The sequence below is a fragment of the Chaetodon trifascialis genome, chromosome 18, assembly GCF_039877785.1.
Source record: "Chaetodon trifascialis isolate fChaTrf1 chromosome 18, fChaTrf1.hap1, whole genome shotgun sequence".
NCBI lineage: Eukaryota > Metazoa > Chordata > Actinopteri > Chaetodontiformes > Chaetodontidae > Chaetodon > Chaetodon trifascialis.
This window is the reverse complement of record NC_092073.1, coordinates 4769005-4793949: the sequence shown is the minus strand read 5'-3', so window position 1 is coordinate 4793949 and position 24945 is coordinate 4769005. Positions and strand designations below refer to the sequence as shown.

The 24945-nt window shown below is 41.4% G+C and overlaps 1 protein-coding gene across 1 annotated transcript in view; it reads left to right on the top strand.

The window, feature by feature from the left end:
• The window catches only part of stk17a (serine/threonine kinase 17a), a 40216-nt gene extending 23160 nt beyond the window's left edge, over nt 1-17056 (top strand). The window contains exons 3-7 of the mRNA XM_070985684.1: nt 12095-12242; nt 12464-12590; nt 13046-13094; nt 14069-14248; nt 15299-17056. Coding sequence (XP_070841785.1) covers nt 12095-12242; nt 12464-12590; nt 13046-13094; nt 14069-14248; nt 15299-15677 — 883 coding nt within the window. The 3' untranslated portion in view covers nt 15678-17056. The remainder of the gene's footprint in view (nt 1-12094; nt 12243-12463; nt 12591-13045; nt 13095-14068; nt 14249-15298) is intronic.
• The last annotated feature ends 7889 nt before the right edge of the window (nt 17057-24945 follow it).

Below are 24945 nucleotides of genomic sequence, written 5' to 3'. Positions count from 1 at the left end.
AAATTGTATTGTTATTGTTTGAACAGCAGGGGGCGCAGTCACAGTAGTCAAGAAGACAGACTCCCACAAGCAAAGCACTTCTAAAAATACATCCAACGAAAAAATTACGGCTGAACGTGCCGATAACAAAAAAGAGATTGAAGATGCTTGAAGATCGACTTTTAGAGCTAACATGTGACATTTCAGTTTTCAAGAACTGACAATGGTAAAAAAGAAAGTGACAAATGTAAACCAGCTTGCAAATACTGCTGGATGACGGTCAACTACAGGACGGGAAACACATCAAACATGAGAAGCTATTTGGCACATTGTCACCCAGAAAGTTGAAGAACTAACACGATGCATCAGTGAATATAAAACCAATGACTTTAGGCCATTTTCTGTGGTCAACAACGATGGATTTTGGAGGTTAGTGAACATGTTGCAGCCAAATTATAAAAGTCCATGAAGGCCACTCTTTGGTTGCACAGTGACAGCAGCTCTGTACCAAGAGACAAAAGCTAAAGTGACATCGAGCCTCAAAGAAGCTGAGTGCATCTCCATAACCAGAGAACTTGATGAGCTACTCAGAGCTACATTACAGCTCATGTTATGATCAGCAAATGAAAAACCCAAAGCTAAAGCCAAAGCTCCTACAGACAAAACCAATGACACACTGGACTTGAAGAATAACAATCATCACGGTGTTGCTGTTGTTACAGGCAATGCAGGAACCATGGATGTACTGATGAGGCAGGCTGTACTGTCCCCACATGAAGTGTTTTGCGTACGCTTTAAACCTGGCGTGACGGAGGCTGTGCCAGCCGTCTCTTCGGTCGAGTGAGGCTGTAGCAGTTCAGCTTCCACAGCTGAGCTGACCACTGAACAAAGCTGTTAAACCTGCCAGGACATAAGCTGATCCTGGATGTGGTCACCCGATGGAACAGCTCTGTTAATTATTTTATGAAAGGACTGATACTGACTGCTGCATTTTTTTTGTTTTTTTAAATTTTACATTGTTCAGTCATTCATTGCCAAAGACGATTTGCACATGCTTAGGTCAATGCTGACTACTTTTATTTTGTTTAATGAAAGATGGAAAGCAAAGCACTTTAAGTTAATATAACAAATTTTATATGAATGAAAAATACTGTATACACTAATTTCTTAATTTTTTTGAATCAATTTTTCTTCCTTTTTTAATATTGCAATAAATGTCATAACATGGCCTCAATATCAAGATATTATCGTATAGTGAGTTTTTGGTATTGTTACATCCCTATTTTTTTTTTACCTCTAGAACGTTCCAAACAGCTTGAATGATGAAACACAAGCAACTAAAATTCATAAACAAACAAGTCAAACAAACTTAACAGACATCTCACTAATGATTAAAATCATAAACCAGCACAAAAATGACAGTTACCAGCATAAACCACCCTGTTCCCAACAGACACAAACACTAACAAAAACATTTGCATTGTGGAACAGAATACAGAAAACTTAAACTACCCAGTCCAGCATGCTGAGTGCATGATAGAAAATGTTAAGCTGTCCCTAATAATGCAGCACAAGTTATGTACGTCTGTCTTTAAGACGCTAACATGTTAGCTGGAAGCCAAAGATGCTAACGCTATATTGGCTAAGTATTCCAGGGCACCAGGAACAGTTACAGACTGGTCAACGCCATCATTTCAACAGCATGTGAGCATTCCCACCACAAGGGAAATCATGTTAGATTTGTGCTACAGAAACTTTCCCAACACATTTTGTGATTTTGTTCACCCTAACCTCCTGAACTCCCCCGGCCCACAGCACAGTAATACTCAAACATCACAAGCCACAATCATATAGCGCCCCACAATGGTTGGAGACCGCAGTTACGCAATTAAGAGCTCCCTGGCATCCACTAACTGGGACATCTTCAACACAGACTTGAATAACAGGGTCACTGTCAAAACAATAAAAAAATATCCCGGTTCAAAGATGAGGTTCCTCAAGCAAAACTGAAATGTCAAGACAGCTTTTCAGATGGTGGAAATTCTGAAAACAGCAACAACAATTCTATTATTAATAAGGAAAAAAGACCTCTGGTGTCGACATTAGCGGATATCCAAATTCAGATATCACAATTGGAATGGAACTTAAACAAGTGGATTGGTTCATCCACAAAAATCAATGAAGTGTATAACTGATTGTGTATAACTTTAAATATATTGTTTTTGTGCTGTTTTCAACTGAGTAAATGTCAGAAAGGATTAGCAATGTATCATGTTTTGGTAATTCACATTAAAGCACAATGAAAAATACAATGTAAAAAAGAATGTTTGATGTAATGATCACAGAGTTCATACTCATAAATGCATTTCACTTCTTTGAAAGGTATTCCAGCATAGAAATATTAGTTATTTCCTGTGACTCTGGGATAGATGGATCACGAGTGGGGTTTTTCTCAATAGGAGCCCATGGCACGTTTTTGCCCTGGGGCCTCATAACAGGTTGATTTGACCCCAAATGTAATTAATGGTGATGTCAGATTTTAGGCATTTGGACAAATATGGGTTCATTACCAAACTGTGGGTTGCTATTTCTCTGCAGTAAATGGAGCCATTACCGTGTGGGAAACTCCAGTTTGCTTGACATGAATACATTATGAGTGCAGGATGAAGGGCCACTCTGAGGCGTTCACTTGACCCCGCTCTGACTTTATCATTCCCCCTCTCTCTGTCACGCACATTTGTCTCTTTGTCTCTGCAGTCATTTGTGGAGAAGCTTTCCTCCACTGAATGCTTTCTGTTGTTGCAACTCTTTCTGCCTTAATTGTGATGGAACAATTAGAGTTTGACTGATAAGTCTCATTTCTCCACTCATGCTCTGTGAGGCCTCTCCATAAATGAATGTCCAATGCTTTTATATTTGTCCACTCCTTCAATTAAAGGCTTCCTTCAGATAACAAGTATTGACCCTCCCCATTCCCACCGTTGTTTTCAGTTTGTTTGTGTTTATGGTGTGTATGACTGAAACAGGTCAGATATGAAGCAGATTATTTAGGTCAGCTGACTTCATGTTTTCCTGCATTGTTTTGTTTTTAACTAAACCATCTGAGGTTGAGTGTGATGGTTTACTGATCAAAGCTGAATTGATCCATACCCACAGCGCTGTGCTGACACTGATTTCATTAACTACATTAGCAACACGCCAATCAAATTCTGACTGCCCTCTGGCCTGCATGAACCTGACCTCTCACTGGGCTTCAAAGCTGCTGTCAGGCTTCGGGGCCGACACACAGGCAGCAGGCCAATCTGCATTTGTTTGAGATCATATCAGTGCAAAAGTTTGTGTCTAGTTCTGCCAGCGCGGATGATCCATCCAGTGAGGTGTCTTCATTTAAAATGTTTATTTAAAAGATTCATTTGAAGAGTTGATTTGGTGATTCGTGGCAGCCAGTTGTTACTGTGCAAGCTTTGTTTTCAGGTTCAATTTTGAACCAAGTCAACAAGGTTTCTCTAACCTTAACTGAGTGATCTGAGTTACCTTCACCATAAAAATGGAAATCATGCTTTAGCTGTGTCAAAAGAAAATTTTGTGTAAAATAAGTTTAGAAAATGCTATTTTACAGATACATTCAGTATGAACATTATACAACTTTGCAGATCTTTTCATGATAAACACTTCATTAGTTAGTTGTTTTTGAAGTTGCAGGCCAAACAGCCTGTTCAACATATTTTAATGATCAGTCCCAATCACTGTATCCAGCTGTTGCTTGTCAAGAAACACACTGAGCTCCAACTTCATTAGTCGATCAGTGCTAGTCAATAATAGTGCTCCAACAGTGGACTTAAGAGGGCAGTTTCATACACAGTCTTAAACAAAGCACTATGTTTGGGGGGAGTACAAGAAAATGAGGTCAGTATTAAAACTTTTAGACTGCGCAGCTGTTTAAAGATGGTCCCTTTGACTTCAAGAATTTGTCAGTGCAGGTGTGAAGTACTCCTTCCTCCTAAAGAGAGGGTTCAGCAGGTTTCATTGTAGGTTTAACTCACTGTTGAACTTGTGTAAAAACAGTCACACTCACACTTGAAAGAATCAAAAAGTTTTCATATATTCACAATCATTAAGACCAAAGCGGAGCTTGTACATTAGGAAGCATTTAGATGTTGTTTTCTGTTTGTCAGACTTGATTAACTTCTGTCTGATCCTCTGAGGAATGAACTTTCATTCCAATAGTTCCATGCACGTGTGTGTGTGTGTGTGTGTGTGTGTGTGTGTGTGTGTGTGTGTGTGTGTGTGTGTGTGTGTGTGTGTGTGATTAGAAACCACTCATTTCACACGCGTGTCCCCTCAGCTGACCTCATTATTAATTGTAATTCTCCTTCTCTTGTGCTCTCTGGTTTCTGGCACGTCTTCCATTAACACACGGCTTTCTTGTTAAAGAGCGTGATTTCTGGGTCCACACACAACAAAGAGTGTGTGTCTGTGTGTGTGTGTGTGTGTGTGTGTGTGTGTGTGTATGTGTGTGTGTGTGTGTGCGCGCGCAGCAACTGCATGAAACTGGTGTTTAGCCAGGCTTATTTTCAGGAAATTCAGTGAGTCTGACCTGAGTAACCATGGAAACATAACCCTCCAGACTAGCCTGGTCCCAGTCCTGTTAACTTTCAGGCTTAGCTTGACCTCAGGCTTGTGAGACAGTAAAGTAGATCACATTGTATTTCTAATTTCAGGGCTCTTTCATGTCGATTCTATGGTCTTGTCACATTTGTGCATGCAGGTCACAGGCTTATGGGATGGTGAGAGAGTCAGGGTCAAAACAAGAGAGGGTAGTCCAAACAAACAAATCCAAAAAGGAGCAAGCAAGAATCCAAAGTCCAGTAAACAGACCAAAGGTCAAACATGGAAGTCAGACAAAAAGAGGCTCCAGATACAGGTAACATGATAACAGATGAACAGCATGTAAGTTCAGACACTCAAGAGTCAACACATAAAGCACGTGGTACTAAGTTAACAGTGTGACAAGGAACAGAGGACGTAGACCAGAACCTACAGGGTACCTCTTAATTACATACATGTTTCCCTCACTCATCTTTTTCTTGACACGTCCTTTCCTCTGATGCGCACACATGAAATCACTCCCGTTTCTGATGATGGCAGCAGCTGATCACAGCTAATTTGCATCTGTATTTAGTCTGATTGTGAATCCAGTATTCACTAACCCAGAATATGATGATGGTGTCTTTTCTGCACTGGGAATCATTTATTTGGCTAAATGTTTCAGAGAGCCTCATTTATATGTGACTGCATATAATTGACCATAAATGATGTCAAAAGTGTTTCTTGCTGACTAATTGTATCCATGATAAAAAGTAATGGGGGAAATAACAGATTGTCAAAAGAAAAATATTTCTCATCAATGGACAGAGTTGTTTGTTGTCCTTTGGTTGTCCAGATCCACAATTTGTAACAACCATGAATCATAAAACAAATAATTACAAATTATTATTGCAATTATTATTATTCCTACTAAAGCTACTACTACTAATAATAAACATAATTTATGTAGTAGGACTTGGCAATGTCTACTGAATTGACATATGAGAAGTGGAAGTTTGAGATGGATGACGATATTGTTGTTGATGGGGATGGTCGTATTATGGACTACTCCTATAAAGATAGGGCTGGGTGATATGGCTGAAAACTCTGTCATGATATAAGTGTTTTATATCGGTCGATATCGATAATTATTGCTATTTATTATGACCTATTTAAAATAAGGACCAGGAGAAAAATACATTCAATTTTTAAACATTTTTATTTTAAATTTAACCTTCCTCTGATTATAATCCCCTCAGCTATCAAGGCAGAAAGGAAAGGAAATGTCAACACAACCATGGAAAACACTCAAATAATAAATGTAAAAAAAGTGTAAAAATGTAAACAGAGAGAAACCTGAGAACTTTTTTTCTGCAGGTTTAGTGCAGGAAGTTCACAAGCTGATTCATCTTCTGCTGAATAAAATGTTTTCAGATATGTGCAGTGTTTTGGAAACATAGCTGAAACTGAGGTAGACTTGACATCTGTAGCATACAAACAAACAAACAAACATGATAGACAGTACAGTAACACTGACTGAACTATAAAACCAGCTTAGACATATGAACAACTTTAGTCACTCGTCTTACTCTAAACATACATGAACTATTCAATTATATTTTTATTGCAAGTGTGTTTAAGAAAAAAAAAGCATGTGTAAGAGATGTTTATAACTTGGCTTCTCCTCAGTGCTCAGTGAAGCATGTCTTTAGCGATATGATATGCCGCTGCCTCCGTTATGTCTTCGTGCCTTTTAGATGATTTGTCATCAGGCACTGAAGCAGATACCTCTGCATGGTGGTCAGCTGCTTGTGTGGTGGTGCTGCGGACGTTGGTGAATACGGCTGTGCTCCAAAGAGTGAGCGCGGCTAAGGTGGTTAAATAAGTTTGTGGTATTACCGGTCGTGGTGGGGACGACAGTCTTGCATAAGTTACAGACCACATTGGTCTGACTATGGTCCGACTTATAAAATCCAAAAAACTGCCATACTGGCAAGCTGACTTTCCCTGTTTTATCGACAGTTTCTTCGCTCGCTGCAGCGCTCACTTTCTATTTCTCATCTCACTCCTCGTGGAGCATCAAACACAAGACAACGAGATGGCGCAACCGAACTTGATACTGTTACATGATTGCCGTGTCTCTCTCACTGATTAGCGATTACTCCCTATGTTGCTCAGTTACCTGAGAGCAAGTGCCTTTGTTAATGCAACCAACCTCGCTTCGCAACTTCAGGTTTCTTCCGACAAAGAAAAAAAAATTATCAAATGTTTTATCGAACATTTCTAACATATTTTTTATTGATATTGATGACGTGTATATCGCAAGACATATCGCTATCGATTTATCGCCCAGCCCTATATGAAGGTACTTTTTTATGTAATTTTTTATGTACTTTCTTGTATTCTTTTTGGGATGTATGTGTGTAGGTTAGATTTTAATAAGATTAAAACGGCTTATTTAAAAAAGACCTTAAAAATACGAAATAAAAGGAAATAAAGTACCCAATAATAATAACAATGAACTTTTTTTGTTTAGCTTCTTACATACAGCAATTGCAGCTCGAAGTGCTTTACAAGAAAGGAATCACATGCACCAAGTGAGTGCTTCACATAGACAAGACAGAATGGACATAAAAACAGATAAAAAATGAATGTAAAATAAGATGGAAATAAGGATGAAGATAAAAATAAAGACAATGCATAAAATCACACAATAAAATATTAAACTCTTGGCACAAACAGTAGAATAAGGATAAAAATCTGAAGAAGCCTGTTAGGACAAAGCTCTAAAAGAACTCTTTGTCTGCTTTCTGTGGTTCTCAAACACAACAGAATCTCACTGTGGGTCTTATCTGCCTATAGGGAACAACCCAGCGTTGCCCCAGAGACCTTCGTATTCACAAATCTTTATTCACTTAGAGTAGAATTAGGGTAAACATATAGATATGGATAAAGCATCAAATCAAACCATAAAATGATAAAATCTAGGTGAAATTATTAGAGAATAGTAGTGATTATATTAAAGAATGCATAAGATCAAGTAAAATACAACATTTTAAAAGAAATGCAGCATGCACATGCAGCATGTACAAAAGTTTCAGATCGGTATCAGGAACCAATAGCTAGTGAGCTAAAGGCTAAAGTGAAGAGATAAGCTTTCTTTTGAAAGTATTCAGCAAGCTGCTTCCCTGATTTCTGTAGGTAGTTCCAGAGCTTTGGGGCGTAATGGACAAAGGCAGCATTCAAGATTTTGTTTTGACTGTTCCTGGAACCCTCCAATAAACCAGCAGCAGATGATCGCAGTGTTTTTTTTGGTTTTTTTTATTACTTTTTTGGGGGCTTTTTAGCCTTTATGACAGTGACAGCTGAAGGCAAGACATGCAGCAAATGAGCCACAGGCAGGAGACGAACCTGCAGCCACTGCAGAGGACCGACAGCCTCAATACAGGTGGCGCACACCCTACCATCTGAGCTATAGGGGGGTTTGCAGTGCTCGTGAAGGCAAATGATAAATGAGGGAGTTAGCAATGTAGCTTGGTCCTGGTCCATTGAGGGTTTTGTATACAAGGAGGAGGACCTTAAAATCAATCCTGAATTTTACAGGAAGCCAATGCAGAGCAGCTGAAACTGGACTAATGTGCTCTTTCTTCTTGGTTGTGGTTCATAACCGAGCTGCAGAGTTTTGAATGAGCTGAAGTCTCTCAGTGTTTTTGGTTTTTTTTGGAAGGCCATTAAGTGCATTACAGTTATCAAGTTGTCTTGAAATATAGGCATGAATCAGTTTTTCAGCATCTTTTTGATTTAAAAATTAAGTTTTCATCACCTTGTTGATGTAGGACTTGAAGCTAAGATCTGAGTTTAGTAAAATACCAAGACTTGCAACCTCAGACAATCTGGGCATTTAATTTCCCCAGCACATATGTACAGTTGTGTGTCATCTGCATAACTATGGAAACATACATTGTGCTCTCTAATGATTACCAAGTGCCAGTGTTTAGTGAGAACAATAATGGACCGAGGCAGCTGCCTTGTGCAACCCCAAAACAGATGTCATGTTTCTTAGACACATGATCTCCAGGACTGACGTAAAACTTTCTCCATTTGATGTACGTTTTAAAACAGTTTAACACACAGTCAGAAACACCAACCAACTGTTGAAGACTATTGATTAAGATAACATGGTCAATCATATCAAATGCTGCACTTAGACCAAAGAGGACAAGAACTGAGACATTATTTTCATCAAAATTAAGTCTGGGGTCACAAATTATTTTAGTCAGAACTGTTTCGGTGCTGTGCTTTGTTCTGAAGCCTGACTGAAATTCCTCGTTAATGTTTTCTTTAAGAATCTTTTCCATTGTCTTACTGATTAATGGAAGGTTGATATCAGCTTGTAGTTTGTGACTGCATTCCTATCTAGGTTGGGTTTCTTTAGTAATGGTTTTACAGCAGCTGTTTTAAAATGCATTGGGGAAGATGCCTGTTTGCAGAGGTGTATTTAGAATCTTCAGCACATGATTTGACACACTGTCAATCACCTGCTTTAAAAATGCTGTAGGTACAGGGTTATTAATGAGATGGAGGAGTTAGACTCAGTGACAGTTCCAGAACTCAGTTAATTTAATACAGGTGAATTTTCCCATGGTTGCATGTTTTTACAGGGTTTGCTGAGCTCATCTGTATTCACCTTAGCAGCAATTCTGGCACTGTCATATGTGATGGACACCTGAGTGACGATGTCCATGGTTACTGTTTAATAGTTTTAATTTTAATTTTAAAAAGCTTCAGTGCGGCAGCTTTCACTAACTCCTTGATAGGTGATTGTTGGTGTGGCTCGATCCCTGGAGACTGAGATGGAGAGGGGACAAAGTGTGTTGGATCCCTGACCAGGACAGAGACATCGTTTGGATGCTTTGTGTGATATGAAGCAGGGGGTCGGGTGAGACTTCCTGCTCATGCAGGCTGACCTTGACTCTTATCTGTGTATTCTTGTTTGGTACATCATGCCAAGAGCATGACACAGGTTGGTGATGAGCAGTCTGCAACCAGTGATTTTTGGGTGTACTCTATCAGGCCTAAAGTGTACTTCATACTTCCAAAAGATATTGAAGTTGTCAGTATACCTTATCCCATGATTGAGGCCTTCTGATGTCAGTCATGCATTCAGGGCAAGGAGTCTGCTGAAAGATTCAATGCCTTTCCCCAAGGTTGGAATGGGGCCCGATATGAATACATTTTTTGACTGACAGTCGATCAGTTTCTCCAGTAGCAGGCAAAAGCCTTTTTTCAGGACCTCAGAGCCAGTTTTCCTCTGCAGAATGTCAAAAGATCTAACATGAATAATAATGTTCTGATCACTTGGATGTGCAGAGAGGATGCCTGGCAGCAGCTCTGTTAGCTCTCAGACAGATGTGTCATTCATGGTGAAATTTTCAGTTTTTGACATTCTGACGTGTCATGATATGGAGAGGAATGAACAATGAAGATAAGAAAAACAACGATAATAACTCAGCCTCAACTTTTAAAGAAAGTTGGGACACTTTGTAAAATATAAATAAAAACAGAATGAAATCTGCAAAATTTGCAAACGAACTCTCTTGACCAACAAAAGTTCTATAAAGTGTTCTGAGTTCATGTAGTAATATCCTTTATAATATCTTTACAATCAGCACATGATTGAATCATGTGCTGATTGTAAAGATCTCCTTTGCTGCCAGGTTGAAAATGTGTGTGAAGCATCCACGTTTACTTTGTAGCTTCTTCACAGCCACATCCATATTTGAATCGTTGTAGTTCCACCACAAGCTCATTGGTTCTGCTGATGTTGAGCTTCAGGTGATTGTTGTTGCACCATGTAATGAAGCTCTCTATCAGTCCTCTGGAATCCTCTGGAAAATAGTGAAGACAGCATGTTTTTACCTGGACATTGGAGTCACTGGAGTCATATATGTCAATATAGTGAAAACTTCAGTTTAAAAAATACATGTGCTGTCTTATTATAAAATTCCTTCAAAGACATCACTACATACATGAATCTGGACAAATACAGATGTAAACTGCAACTTGACTGTTGGCGGAGGCATAAAACCACAGGGTGGTAATTCAGTTTTTTCTTCAGCTGCTACCAACGTGATGGTTGGAAAATAAAAGCTCCCTGCCTCATTTTTTTTAAAGTAACACACTTAAGATTGTGTGTTTAATTTCACCAGACTTTTCTTTCAAAGAAGGGAAAACAGATCGTATGCATGAGGTTAGTTGAACGAAATATGACGAGTCAAAGCAGTTTATCCAGATTGTGTGAAACACTTTGGTGTACAATGTTGTTTGTACTGGTGGGACTGATGGTCAAAACTACAGTACAGAAATAGTGGTGATAAACAGGATTTATCCTTCAGTAAAGTTTGACTTGACTGCTCTGAGCACCTACTGTACAGCTGGACCAGGACCTGCAGTACAGTAGGTGTCATGTGCAGAATGGAGGTTCTGTGGGGAACCATTTGACTTTCATTATCATGCATCAGGTCTGACCTCCCGACTGTTTTGCCAGTGTTTTCCCTCTCTCTTTCACTCTCTCTAGATGGGTTAATGGCCTTTTCTTGTCACCTTGAAAAACTACTCACCCCTCCTCTTCCCTCTCTCCACCTTCCTCTGAGATAAAGCCTAATTCACCCAGCACCCTGAGGGGACGCTTTGTCTATTCCTGACTGTCCTCTCTCTTTTTCTAATTGAGTTTATCCATCAGAGTTTATCTCAGGTCAGGAGACATTAAAGGCGCAACAGTAGTTTAGTCATTTGTTCAGATAGATTTCATTTTGCTGTTTATTTTATAATCATAAACCTGTTTTCACATGCAGGAGGTGGAGAGAAAGTGATCAGTCAAAAGTACAAATGGCCTCATTCAAGTGAAGCTCATAATTAGGTTGCTATATTTGGAGGTGCTCTGCTATTTCTGCTGCCACCTCCAGCAAGTCATAACACACACACACACACACACACACACACACACACACACACACACACACACACGCACACACACACACACATTTACGTTTTGTGGCTAGATAGTGATTTATTTCCATGGCGTCTCGTGGGATTGCCCATAAAAAGCCTGACGTAGGACTAATCTCATAATCATTTTGGTGAGGCTGTGGATGAAAGAGGGAGCACAGACTGCAGTTTGGATTTCCTGCGGCTGCTACGGTTTCCTCCCACAGTCCAAACACAAACTTTAAATTACAGATGAATGTGTTTGCCTGTCCGTGTGTGTGAATGGGTGACTTGCCTCAAACATGCCCCACCTCTTGCCTTATGCATGCTGGGATGTGCTGCAGCCCTCCTGACCTTGTATAGGTCAGAGTCCAGCAAAGCTGACTGATCTACAATTATTTTACACTAAAGAATTTCAGAAGCGAGTATGTTTGCATTGCAAACTGATTTATGTTCTATGTCTTTATGTCTGTGTGTGTGTGTGTGTGTGTGTGTGTGTGTGTGTGTGTGTGTGTGTGTGCGTGTGTGCGTGTGCGTGCAGTGCGGCTGGAGGTGAGATCTTCAACCAGTGTGTCTCAGATCGGGAGGATGAGGCCTTCAGCGAGGAGGATGTGAAGAGGCTCATGAGGCAGATTCTGGAAGGAGTCTCCTTCCTCCACCAGAACAACATCGTTCACCTCGACCTGAAGGTTAGTGCACACACACAAGCGTGATTCTCTATTGCAGAGTGTGAGTGTGTGTGTCTGTAAGACTGTGTGCTACCACAAGTGAGAATATGTGTGAAATTGGTATAACAAAAAGACATTTATGCAGTGTACATGAAGAAGAGAAGATAAAGTGGTTCAGATTAGACAGATGTCGATGTGTGTTTCCTGTCTAACTTCGCTGTGATGCTCTGATGTCCCATCAGCCTCAGAACATTCTGCTGACCAGCAGCTCTCCTCTGGGTGACATTAAGATTGTAGACTTTGGTCTGTCCAGAATGGTCAACAGCCACCAGGAGCTCAGAGAGATTATGGGAACTCCGGAGTATGTTGGTGAGTTCGGAGTCAACCTGACTTCTACCACTTTGGACTCATTTTTGCGATGATTTTGTTCTGCATAACTAGAAGGGTAGTTGTAGAGCGCAGACCTCCGCCAAGGCCAGTAGTCAGCTCTTCTATGATAACATTCCCATGAATGTGGTCATGTTTTGTCACTGTTAAACTTTACTACCATCTACTGGATTTTAAGATGTATTGCATTTATTCTGGCAAGGCCAACGTCTCTCAGTATTAACAAAAGGAACCAACTCCTGTGATTCAGATGCACTCCAAAATGTAATGGTTTCTTCATTGGTCCATGCTATACCTTTCCACCAAGTTTCATGAAAATCAGGCCAGTAGTTTTTGTGCGATCCTGCTGACAAACAGACAAACCAACCAACAAACAAACTGCCTGCATAGTCACCTTGGTGGAGGAATAACCAATGTCTGTGTGTTCTTGTTTTCAGCTCCTGAAATTCTAAATTATGAACCCATAAGCACAGCAACAGATATGTGGTAAGGAAAATCCTCTGTTTGTATGATTAGACGACTAAACAGTAGTGCTCCTGATGGCCTGATGAGTTCTACTTCAGGGGGCATAGCTCTCAGGGCTTTGCCTCATATATATTAAATATATTAAGTCAAATGCCTGGTTCAGACTACAGCCAGATTTTGAGATGATTTTGTCATGGCTGATCACACATGCCAGCAGGGGGTCTATACCTGTGTAGTGTGACATGCTAAACAACCTGTCATGTAGCATCTGGTACCCCACGACACCCTGACAAAAGACTAGCATAGTCACAATTTTTTTGTCTTGATACATTTAGTGTGACATCTCCCAAAACATGTTCCTGAGCGTTGACCAATCAGGAGCTCTCTCCAGAGCTCAGTCAGGTAGCCATGGCGAAAATGAGGATGAGGAGGAGGAGGGATGCTGAGGTTGCTGCTGTCAGGTGGGACGACAAAAGAGAGGAAACGTTCATTAAGCTGTGACAGCAGTACCACTATTTGACGTTTCCTCAAAGGAGTACCATGGCCGAGTGAAAAAGACAAATGTTGGCAAGAAATAGTGGAAGCACTTCACATGCCCAGCGTGATGCTGGCTATGCGTCATCAAGGAGGCGGGTAGACTCTGCAAGAGTTTACGGCACTGAGATCGTTAGATGTGACAAGGTGACCATCATGAAAGGCAAAAAAATCATGTAGTCTGATCCTGGCAGTAGAGTCTACAGTCATGCTCGCAGCTCTCTTAGGCTTTCCTAATGCAGAGCAGTGCTTTGAGCTAAAACTGTAGATTAGCATGCTGTTTTAATTTGTAGTTGCCCATTTTTACATTCTTGTTTGCCTGTACTTGCTACAAAATGTACCACTGTATATGGCGGCCATTTATGTTGTGTAGAATGTCATTCATGCATTGTAGATTTAGTGTTATTTGACATCAGCCTGCCCTAATCCCGTCTGCACTGTGCTCCATGTTGTGTGTGTAGGAGTATTGGTGTTTTGGCCTATGTGATGCTAACCGGAATCTCTCCGTTCCTGGGTGAGGACAAGCAGGAGACGTTTCTCAACATTTCCCAGCTCAATGTAAGCTACAGCGAGGAGGAGCTGCAGCAGCTGGACCAGGCCGCCTTGTCCTTCATCCAGACGTTGCTCCGCAAACAGCCACAGTCAGTCCACACCTCACACCACACACATTAACTTATCCAGTGCTTATTAAAAAGGAAATAAAACTTCATAATTTAGTTTTTATCTGCTCGTACAAAACCACATACAGTTCAGGTGATGGAGACAGTGGTGTAGCTATCAGATCTTTCAGTTTTTCTCTCTGACAGCGTCTTGTCTCCTCTACCTCTGACACCCTGACACACTGGCACATCACTGAGAGAAAAATAAAGCTGTGAAGCACATTTTTATTGATACTTCATGTTCAATATACAGCAGCAGTAACAGTTTTTGTTTTTCTTGTAGTGTGTTGTTTGCATTTGCTGCCATTGTGTTGAGTCTTTCACTTTGTGGTTGGATTGTGGAACATTTTTATATTTCTCAGCTGCCTGAGGGGTCAGTTTTACATCAGTCTGTTTCTGTTGTCTGCAATTTGTTTGCAGCTCATAAACACTGTGTTGACCAGCAGTCACAATCGAGCTGCAGAAAAAACATCGTCAGATAAAACCAACAAAAATAAAGTTTAATGACAGCAGCTGTGCTGTGAGAGCACCAACACTGACGTTAAAAATGAGTGATGATGGAGAATGTTAGAAGCAACAAAGGCTTAGTCATGTTCAAATATAGCCACAAAGCATCTGTTACCATCTGCAGTACAGTATATTTATACTTGTAAAACACAAAAAGAGAAACTCTGAGCTGCATTATCCAGTTCCGGTGGAACCATGACAGAGATGGAACGCAGTGTAGATGGATGCTGTGTACATATTGCTGAAGGCTGTCGATGTGGCTTGTTGTCAAGTCTACCCCACCACCAATAATATGTATACGTTCTATGTACCTTAAAATATACGCTTTAGCTTTCATAGAAATGAGTTACATGGAGTTTTTTTTCTTACACTCCCTTAAAATCTGAAAGGCTTTTTGACCCTCTGAACGTTTGGTGACCCCTGCTGGACATCTGGACACTCAGGGCTGGAAGGGTTGGATCAGTATTGAGTTCACAGATGTTGAGGTTGTGAGATGTTCAGCTGTATTCATGTGTGTGTGCTCAGGGATCGGGCCACAGCGGAGCAGTGTCTCAAACACCCCTGGCTTCAGTCCTCAGAGCCTCAGGAAATCCAGACGGTGGAGGAGATCCTCCCAGTGGAGGAGGAGGAGGCATCCAGCTCCATCAGTAGCTCCACCAGTAGCCCTGAACCTCCCAACAGCATGACCCCGGGAGAGGAGCAGGAAGAGGAAGAGGGGGAAGGCCCGGTGACGGAGGAGCTTATAGTCATGGCTGCCTACACCCTGGGTCAGTGCCGCCAGTCGTCCACCTCCACCTCAGAGAAGGAGGCCCTGGCTGCCAAGCAGAAGGCCATCTCCAAACGCTTCAAGTTTGAGGAGCCTTTCAGCGCCCTGCAAGAGGTCCCTGGAGAGTTCATCTACTGAGCCCACCCACTGCACCACAGTACTGTCTACAGAGGAAAACTTAGTGTCATCACGGTAACAAACATAGACCTTCTGATTATACAAACTCCCCTTCATTTCTACTGTTTGTGTATAATCAGATGCTGTCAATCTGATATTATTTAAGCAGTTGGATTTTAAGTGAATTTTTGAAGTACCTACTCACATATATCCCATAATGCATCACCTTAGCTGACAGCCACCCAGGCTACCTCCTAAAGCAGTTACAGTAGGTTGATCGTCGTCTCGTGTTTCTTTTGGTTTGCTGTTGTGTTTTTCTTCTCCCCCTGAGCACCCAGCCAAATGCAGACAGTGCGGCACACTGAGATGTTTCCAGAAGTTTCAGTGGAGTTTGGAAATTGAACTTCAACTTTTGGTGTTGGAGAGTGAGGTCTTCTTTCTAGAGCCACCATTTTCGACCATCTTTCAACGATCAAACAGAGATATCATCGCAGAAGAGACAGAGGTTGAGTCTAGATATGAAATGGCCGTTCCATCTGCAGCGTCATGGTTACAACCACCCTAAAAACCCTGACATGTAATCTGAGTGTTTTTCTGAACAGAGGTCACATTCTGTGAATTCAGGCATTGTTTGCAATGTAAGGCCTCAATAAATAAATGTATTTAACATAAACATTGAAGGAACTGATTGAGATTAAAGGCTCATTTCTGACACTGAAACAGCTGATTAAACAATCTCACCACAAGTTTCTGTCACAGCACACAAGCTTCCTGCGCAGGTGGAGTCTGCCCAGTTTTCATGGAAGAATCAACTGAAGGGAATAAACAGTTGTGCTGTACATCTAAAGTGTGTCTTTTCTGACACATTATTCAGAACAAAGTCTGCTGAAGTCCTCACAGCGTGAACATTTAGATTCAATCAGACAGACCCAGAGGAGCAGGAACAAGAACAGAACTCAGCTACAGACAGTGATCGGCCCAGTTTCAGCGCTGCCTCAGACGCTCCATCCATCACAGCCTGGAGTGTTATCTGCATTCTACCATGGCCACTTCACAGAAAAACAAATCCAATTCAAAATAGAAGTTGTTCACATATTTGTATGAATTTTTGCATTCCTTTTTTATGCATTACTTTTATTGCAACATCAAATATTCGTTATTTAATATTCATGACTAAACACGCAACAGTCAAAGTTAAAGTTATTATTAGTTATGAGATTAAAGGTCACAAGCTAACCTGCTTGGTTAGGAATGTGTGGGCGTGGTTTGATCACATTTGATTGACAGTGGCCTGCCTGTATGGTCCATGGTCCATGCATGGATGATGGATGTCTTTTAAGAACTGGATACTGGCCTCAACAATGGCGTCCAGTCACTGAAATGAAAATGAACCACTGAACATGCTGAGGGCTGCACGGTGGCGCAGCAGGTAGTGCGCAGCAAGAAGTTTGCCGGTTCGATCCCCAGGTCAGGCGGGGCCTTTCTGTGTGAAGTGTGCATGTTCTTCCCGTGCATGCGTGGGTTCTCTCCGGGTACTCCGGCTTCCTCCCACAGACCAAAAACATGCTCATTAGGTTGATTGATGACTCTAAAATTGTCTGTAGGTGTGAGCGTGAATGTTTGTTTGAATGTGGCCCTGCAATCGGCTGGCGACCGGTTCAGGGTGTACCCCGCCTCTCGCCCATTGTAGCTGGGATAGGCTCCAGCCCCCGCAACCCCGAAAGGGATAGGTGGTATAGATAATGGATGGATGGATGGATGAACATGCTGGTTAGTGCTGCTCCTGCTGGACAGCTCCCACTCACAGACAATACAGAGACGTCACACACCTTAAACCACTTTTCTGGACTCTGGGAAGGTTTTACAGATAGAAAACCGTTCCAGCTTAAAAATTCTAAATAAAAAAGAGTAATAATTGATTTGTCTACAGTTGGAGACATCCTGTCAACAGGCTTTTATTTTTATTTTTACTTGTATTTTATGTATTTATTTATTTATTTGCCAATAGTGGAGATTGGGACACAGTGGCAGCAAATTAGCTGTATCCAGCTCTTTTAATAAATCCATTGTTTGGAGCACAGAAGTGTGAAACACCACCTATTTCCCAGTGAAAAGCACATACAGAAACATCTAAAGTGAGTTTGGTTCATATTGCATATTTTCTGTACATGTATTTAATACATTTATTAGTGTAAGGGGGAAAAGATCAAATACACAAAAACAAACCAGCAAACAAAAGGGATGTCACAGATGTCACTGCAGGTAACACTGATATCAGTTACCAGTCATGTTTTTTTTTTTTTTTATTGACATCTGGGAAAGCGTACCATCTGAAATTAAAAATTTATTCTCCTGATTTAAATTCACCCCACTAAAGAGACAGAAAGGTTTGCAGATTTGTCAAAATCCAGCTCTGTTGGAGCACCCTGATAGCTCATGTGGTAAAGTGTCTGCTCCATGGACCAAGGCCTCAGCAGCACCCTGCTTCAGCTCCAGCCTGGGCCTTTTTCTTGATGAGCATGAGGTTGATCTAAAAGATGTTGCTGATTGAAGTTTAGCGGAGCCATCTGTACTTGCTGTCGACTCCATTCGGCCAGAAGTCCATTTCCCCCACTGTGTTCATGTAAGACCCCATCAGTCAGTGAAAAGAGAGACGCAGATATCTGGCCTTTGGTTGAGGCGTCACAGGTGCACGGGCCGTCTTCCACTTACTAGGAATAAGAATGAAAAATTCTGAAGTGGCCATGGTATGAGGCGCTGATCACACTGACCACACTGAAGACACGGCAGCCTGAGTTCAGTCACACAGGCGAGGTCGCTCCATCCGGGAGGTGTCACTGCTTAGGATGACGCGATTAAACCGTCGTGTTTTGATCACAGGGTTTAAGGCATTCTGGGAAACAAGACATCACTGACTAATGTAGAGACATACGTCAGGTTGAGGGAAGCTGACTAACTAACTTGTGATGATGCATGCTGATGCAGAGTTGGACACTGATGGAGGAACTCTCTGCAGTGTGTGGAGGTTGTGTATATAGCACTTGGACAGTCCCAGTCAGCGTATATATGCATGTGTATTGATGACTGAAGGGCTTGGTTTGCAGTTGGGACTGTTTGTCGGAACAGTGAGAGGTCAATCTCACTTTTCTTACTTTTTTCATGATTTTTGAATTCAGAAGCCAAATCTTTGTTCAGTTCAGTCCATTTCCTCGTCTGTGCTGCTTTCCTCCTGCTCACTCAGCCCTCTTTGTTTTCGTCTTATTTTGTATCTGGTGCCATGCTTGGAGAAAATATTGGCTGATTTTAGCTCTTGCTGTTGTTTTTATTTCAGGAGTTTCTGTTTAATATTGCAGATATCTCTGAGGAGTTTTCCAATTCTGTGTACATTATGCAAATTGATGTCGTTTTGAAGAGGTATATTCGAGAAAACTGTTTAAAGAGCCATTTGATAATTCCTCTCCCTTCACTGACCGATCCTGCGTGGTTCACTTCTCCCTGAAGCTCTCCCATCATTTGAAAGTGTACATGTAGTCAGCGAGCGCTTCACCCCTCCAGTGGCTCTGTACTGTAAATTTATGTTTCTGAAACAATAAGCTCTGTTACTATGGGAACAGATTTGTACATTAATGTCCCATACTGTAAATAAACATTTCAAAAGTGAGTCGAGCGTTTCGAGTCATCATTTGTGATCAGAGCGCAGACAGGACAAGTGTGTTTCGGTAGCCATGCGGACACGTCAGCAACAATCACTGAGTTATTGATCGACAGTGATCAACAACACATGAAGCCTGCAGATACACTGGGGTCATTATGAGGCAGTAATTTGGCTAACGTGCTGCTCTCCAGTCCATCCAGTAAATTCTCATCTAACCTGAGGGCTGTTTCACAAAATCTAGATGATGGGTTAAGACAGGATTATGTTATTCTGGCTGATTTTAGCCATGACTTGGTTTCATGGAAGCAGGTTATTGTGGAGATTTATTGTGTGCAGCTGGCCTGCTCCAGACCAGGCTAACAGCCAGGCTTTATCTGCTCAGTCAGCATTCCCACTGGAAACTGTGATTATTACAGTTATTGCATGTTCTGAGTTCTGTATTTTTATTAGCCTGCAGTAAAATACCTCAGGCACATGCTGCCAGTTCATTTGTCTGCTGGGAATTGGGTGAGAAAACAACAATCATTAATACATTGTGCTACAGTCATTTTCATAGCGTGCACTGAAACGTTCACTTGTGATTTTTTTTTTTCTTTAACTGCTAAAGAAAATAAAACATGTGAGCAGGCACCTTCTTAGTAATTCATACACGACATTCCTACTTTGTAATCAACAATTTATCGAGGCTCTTCTTCTTCACACTTTAAACCAGGTTCAAAGAACTGAGTAATCCATACTTTCTTTCAAATCGTCTGTCAAATCAAACTATTGGAGGCCTGGGTCCTTCGCAGCATCCAAGCCCACCCAGAATGAGTTGGTTCCAGAGAATGAGATGGTTCTCTTTCAGGAGCTTCCAGCTCTATTCATGGCCTTCATGAGCTGAGCTGACTGTGGACACCAGACCAGAACCACTCAGTGCATCCACTGGGAAGAGATCAAAGGTCATTGGACGACTGGAGAAAGATCAAGGAGGACACTCACATCTGACCCCAGAGAGAGACCGTCTTCACCACAAACCGGCGGAAATCCCCAGAATATTTCCAGTGCACGATGTGCTAAGAATTATTCATCAGTGTTCGTTCATCAAGGTCAGTGATGGAACTCCAAGGTCATGCAAAATATTGTTGTTCTGTTGTGTTTTGTTATCGTTTTTGATTGCAGCCTCATTCTGTTAACATGTTGTACAGACCCTTCACACACCGAGCTGCAGCGATACCTCCAGGAACCACTAGATGGCAGCAACACTATTTACAATAGAGGAGGCTGGAGGAGGACTGTGGAGGATGTGATCATGATGCTCTGAATGTATGATGTGCAAATTCATTTTACAAATCAAAAACTGGCAATACATCTTTTGGATAAGCCCTCGTGCTTCTCTTACTGGCTGTGGCGTCAGTGTGGTCACACTACAGGCATCATAACAGAGGGCATCAACAACAGTAAAAAAAATAACTGTATACTGAAGACGAGTCTCCTGCTATAAAATAGAGACATTACTGACTAAACTGACTGGAATCATAACAAAACAAATGTTCATTTACCATTTAAATATAGAGAGCTTTGAAAAGATGTCACAAATCATAAAAATTGTTTCTGTCTGTGGAACCCATCGACTCCACAATGTGAATAGAGGACATGCTGAGAAAACTTGAGTTGTCTTTTCTTATTGTTGTTGTGGATGATGGAAATTCAGTTGTTTCGCTGAGAGCTGCTCTACTATTACAGACCTCTTAACTTCTCGACAGTTTTGCAGTCAGCAGCTATTTGAGTAGAAAAGCTTTCCACAAGCTTTCCCTACAAACGCTCTGCCAGCTCATCTGGGGATTCAACCTGAGCATTCATACAGAAAGTGTGTGTACCTTCTCTGAGAGACTTTAATGTACCCATATATCAGCAGGAGTGATGTTGCCAGGCAGCACAGATGCACTCCGTGTAATCAGAACTCTCCCAGCAGGAAGACAGACACTGGCACTTAATGTGTGGAAAAGCTTGTCTGATAGTGCCACTGCGTCAGCAGCATTATAGGTGTCAAATACAGAGACACTAATTAAACCTGACACCAATTACCCTCCTGTGTCACACACACACACACACACACACACACACACACACACACACACACACACACACACTACGCGGTGGTGTATTCTCAGGATGACAGTGGGTGTTAGTCAGCCTCTGTCTCCTGACGACACTGCTCTTCGTTAGTGGAAAAAGCTGCTGCAGAACCTTTAAGACCTGAGAACTGAACACTTTCTACATGACAGTTGCTTAAATAATGCATAATGAATCCATGACTCATTTCACCTTGTAAGACACCAGTGTGCCAGGCTGATTCAATGGCCGATTCAAGTGCACAGACATTGAAAAAACCCACAGCACTTTATAGATCCACCGTAAAGCCACTGGGTGCAGAGTCTTTTAGCATCTCTCCACTTACTGATGGTTTTTGTTTGTTGAAATATGCAACAACCCTGGTGAGAACTTGGTAGTTTGGGTAGTTTGCGTGTTGTCTAGCATTGGTTAGCTTGCTAGCCTTCTTTTTACCTGTTTAGCAGACCTGACGTTACAGTGTCCCCAGGTTAGAGCCAAGAGAGCTGCTACTGCTTTAATCTGCATGTAGTCACTTTAAAAAAAATATGTACGTCTTTGCTTCCATTTGATGTTAAATGTTGGGGAAAAAGTTGAGACAAATATTTCAGTCATCTGACCATTATCATATCTTACCTAAGTAGTAAACAAACACACTTCTTACCTGTACTTTTGGTGTCAGATGCTAAATGTTAACGTCAGCTAGCCTACATGCTCTAGACTGACAGTGTTACTATGGTGATGTTTAGGTATGTTGATCATCTTCACCATCTTAGTTTAGGGTTGTTAGCATGCTAACATTTGCTAATTACTGATAAACACAAAGTAGAGCTGAGGCTGATGGGAATGTAATTTGATTATCAGGCATTTAGTCATATTCCAGAGCACTGGGCAGTATTGGATTGAAAATTTGCTCAGATGGTGGTGCTAGATTAAAAGTCAGTAGGATTAATCCTCTGGCTACCATGAATGTATGTAGGAGATTTCATAGTAATCCATCCATTAGCTGTCCAGATATTCAGGGATGTGTCCAGGGTCCTGAAATCTGATTGCCAAGTGTCACCCTGTTATCCTACAGTATGATTGGCTATCTGCCCAGTGAGAGGCAGGACTTCAGTTTGACGAGCATGTTTGAATGTGCATTGCTTCTTTAGTATGTAGCCACATTGGGAGGTTCAGTTTAATTTTGAGGACTTAAAGAATGAAGCATGGAAGCTTTATATTATATTTAGTTAACCTTTATTTTAAACACGGACGGCCATTGAGAGCAAGCTGTCTTTTATAATGATGCCGTGATAACTACAAATATAAAATTCAATACATCTAATAACTAAAATACATATAAAACATCAGAACAACGTGAGAAATAAGATCGATTCCAATAAAACACTTAGATTAACAGTTTTCTGTGACTATCAAAAAGGAAATCTTGAATTGATTACAAGGGATCAGCCTGTCTCGTTTTAAGAGTTTCTGCAGGTTCTTCCATTTGTGTGACGCAAGTTTAGATCCGGAATGGTGACGGTAAACCAATATCACCGTAGCACACATCTGAAAAATTGAGAAAAAGTGTTAAAACTTCTTTTGACAGTGATGTGTAGTTTGGATCTTTGTAATTTCATATTGCAGATTCATGTTAGTGGGCAGTGGTCTCTGAAGTCGAGAGGAAAAACAGCATTAGATGCATTACGCTGTGGTCTGTGGGTTAAGGTAACATCTCAGAGTGTGGCCTTTTCTGTATTCTTTGGATCCGGTTGAGAGTGGAAGGAAATGTTTTTGAGTGTCTGCACACACAGCAGCAGGACCCACACTGTTAGAACTGGATGTGAAAGAGGGAGACACAAAAGTCTGGATCAAGTGTTGCTGTGGGGCATATCAGAATGATTTAAGAACTATCAACTGGATCAAATTAGCAGTCAACGGCTTTGTTCTCTTTCCACCGCGCTGCTCACCATCTGCTCTGTGCGGGCTGAAATTAGTCCACAATAATCAAATGGTCAAGGTGGGTGGGCACAGAGAGCAGATGATTTACACAGCACAGATTACAGATCAGTTTTTCTTAAGCCAAGTTAAGGTTAAAAACTGCACTTACCTTTTACCTGATTCACTATAGGTGAGGTTGTAGCAGTGAGGAGTGCGCTGGGGTGGAACAGCTCGCTTTGCATCCCGACAGAGGATGTCAGCGGTCCAGTCTGGAAGGCTGTAACCAGCTGACAGCCAACTCAAAAAGAGCTACATTTTCACCTTGTTAAAACATAGAAGTACGATAACCATCATCTAAAATTGTAGCTTAAAAACTGGATACAATTCTGGATTTCTAACAGAGCCTCTGGAAAACAAAACGCTCACACATGCACCTGTGATGCCACAGCCATGCCTGTCTTCTGTATAGTGAGATTGCCACAAAGTGATTCATATGCTGCTACTCTGTTGTGTTGCAATTTGTCAGACTATCTTTAAAATAAAAAAAAACACACAGGAATGTAAAATACTGTAATGTTCATAATTAAAGTAAATATGAGAAATGGTAAATGAACGCTGTTCATTCTGTTCAAGTCAGAGCTCCACTTGGGCCATCTGAGTCAAACAAGTCTGTACACTGGATATTTCACCAAAAGGCAAAAAAGTCAAGCTCATGGTGGCACTGGAGGAAAGTCAGAGGGTCACTTCAGTCAGCAGGATTCTTCCTCTGGGGATCGTGCATGTTGGGGAAACATAAAAAAAAGACAGACAGAGTGACATGGCCACCTCCAGAGCCGTGCTGCTAGCATGCAAATATGATATGACAGCTTCCTCTGCTGATAAAAACTGTAGGAATTGTAAAAAAAAAAAATGCTCACACACATCAAAAACTTCAGAGTTTACTTTGGACAAAAACTGCAGTTCCTGGGATCAGCTTCTGATTTGCAGCTGTGTTAAAGGTGTAGGCTGATACACCAGTGGAATTCCTACAGTCCATATCACCCTGCCATGGTGCAGTTTTAATGTTTGTAAGGAGGCCAGATGGGGCCAGCAGCAGAACACTGAATTACAGATACTATAACACAGCAGAGACCAACAGGCAGCCTCAGAGAGAGAAAGAGAGTCAGGACAATAATACCACGCTGAGATTGAATCAGTCTGACAACAGACCAAACTGAAAACACAGTCACACTACAGATGAGCCTGAAGGCCACAAATCACCCAGCAGCATGTGAGGAATGGCAGGGGAGGATACAAGAGGAGAGAGCAGAGAGAAGTGAACAGCTACAGGATGTGTTAGCGTGCATTCAGACATGTTTTCAACATCTTTTACTCACGCACAGCGTCCCATGACTGGACCACAGCTGCTTCTGGACATTTCTGTGCAGCTGGCCAGTCATGTACTGCTGGCCCTGACAGGACTGATCCTTTCATTGTAATATTTCATATCAGTCGTAAGAATTTTGTATATTATTATTCTAAATTTTCATTTTCTGCTTGACTCATCCTCTGATCTGTTTCATATCATCAGAATCCCTAAATTGCTTCCTTTACATGAGCACTCCCCGTCCCAAGCCTAAC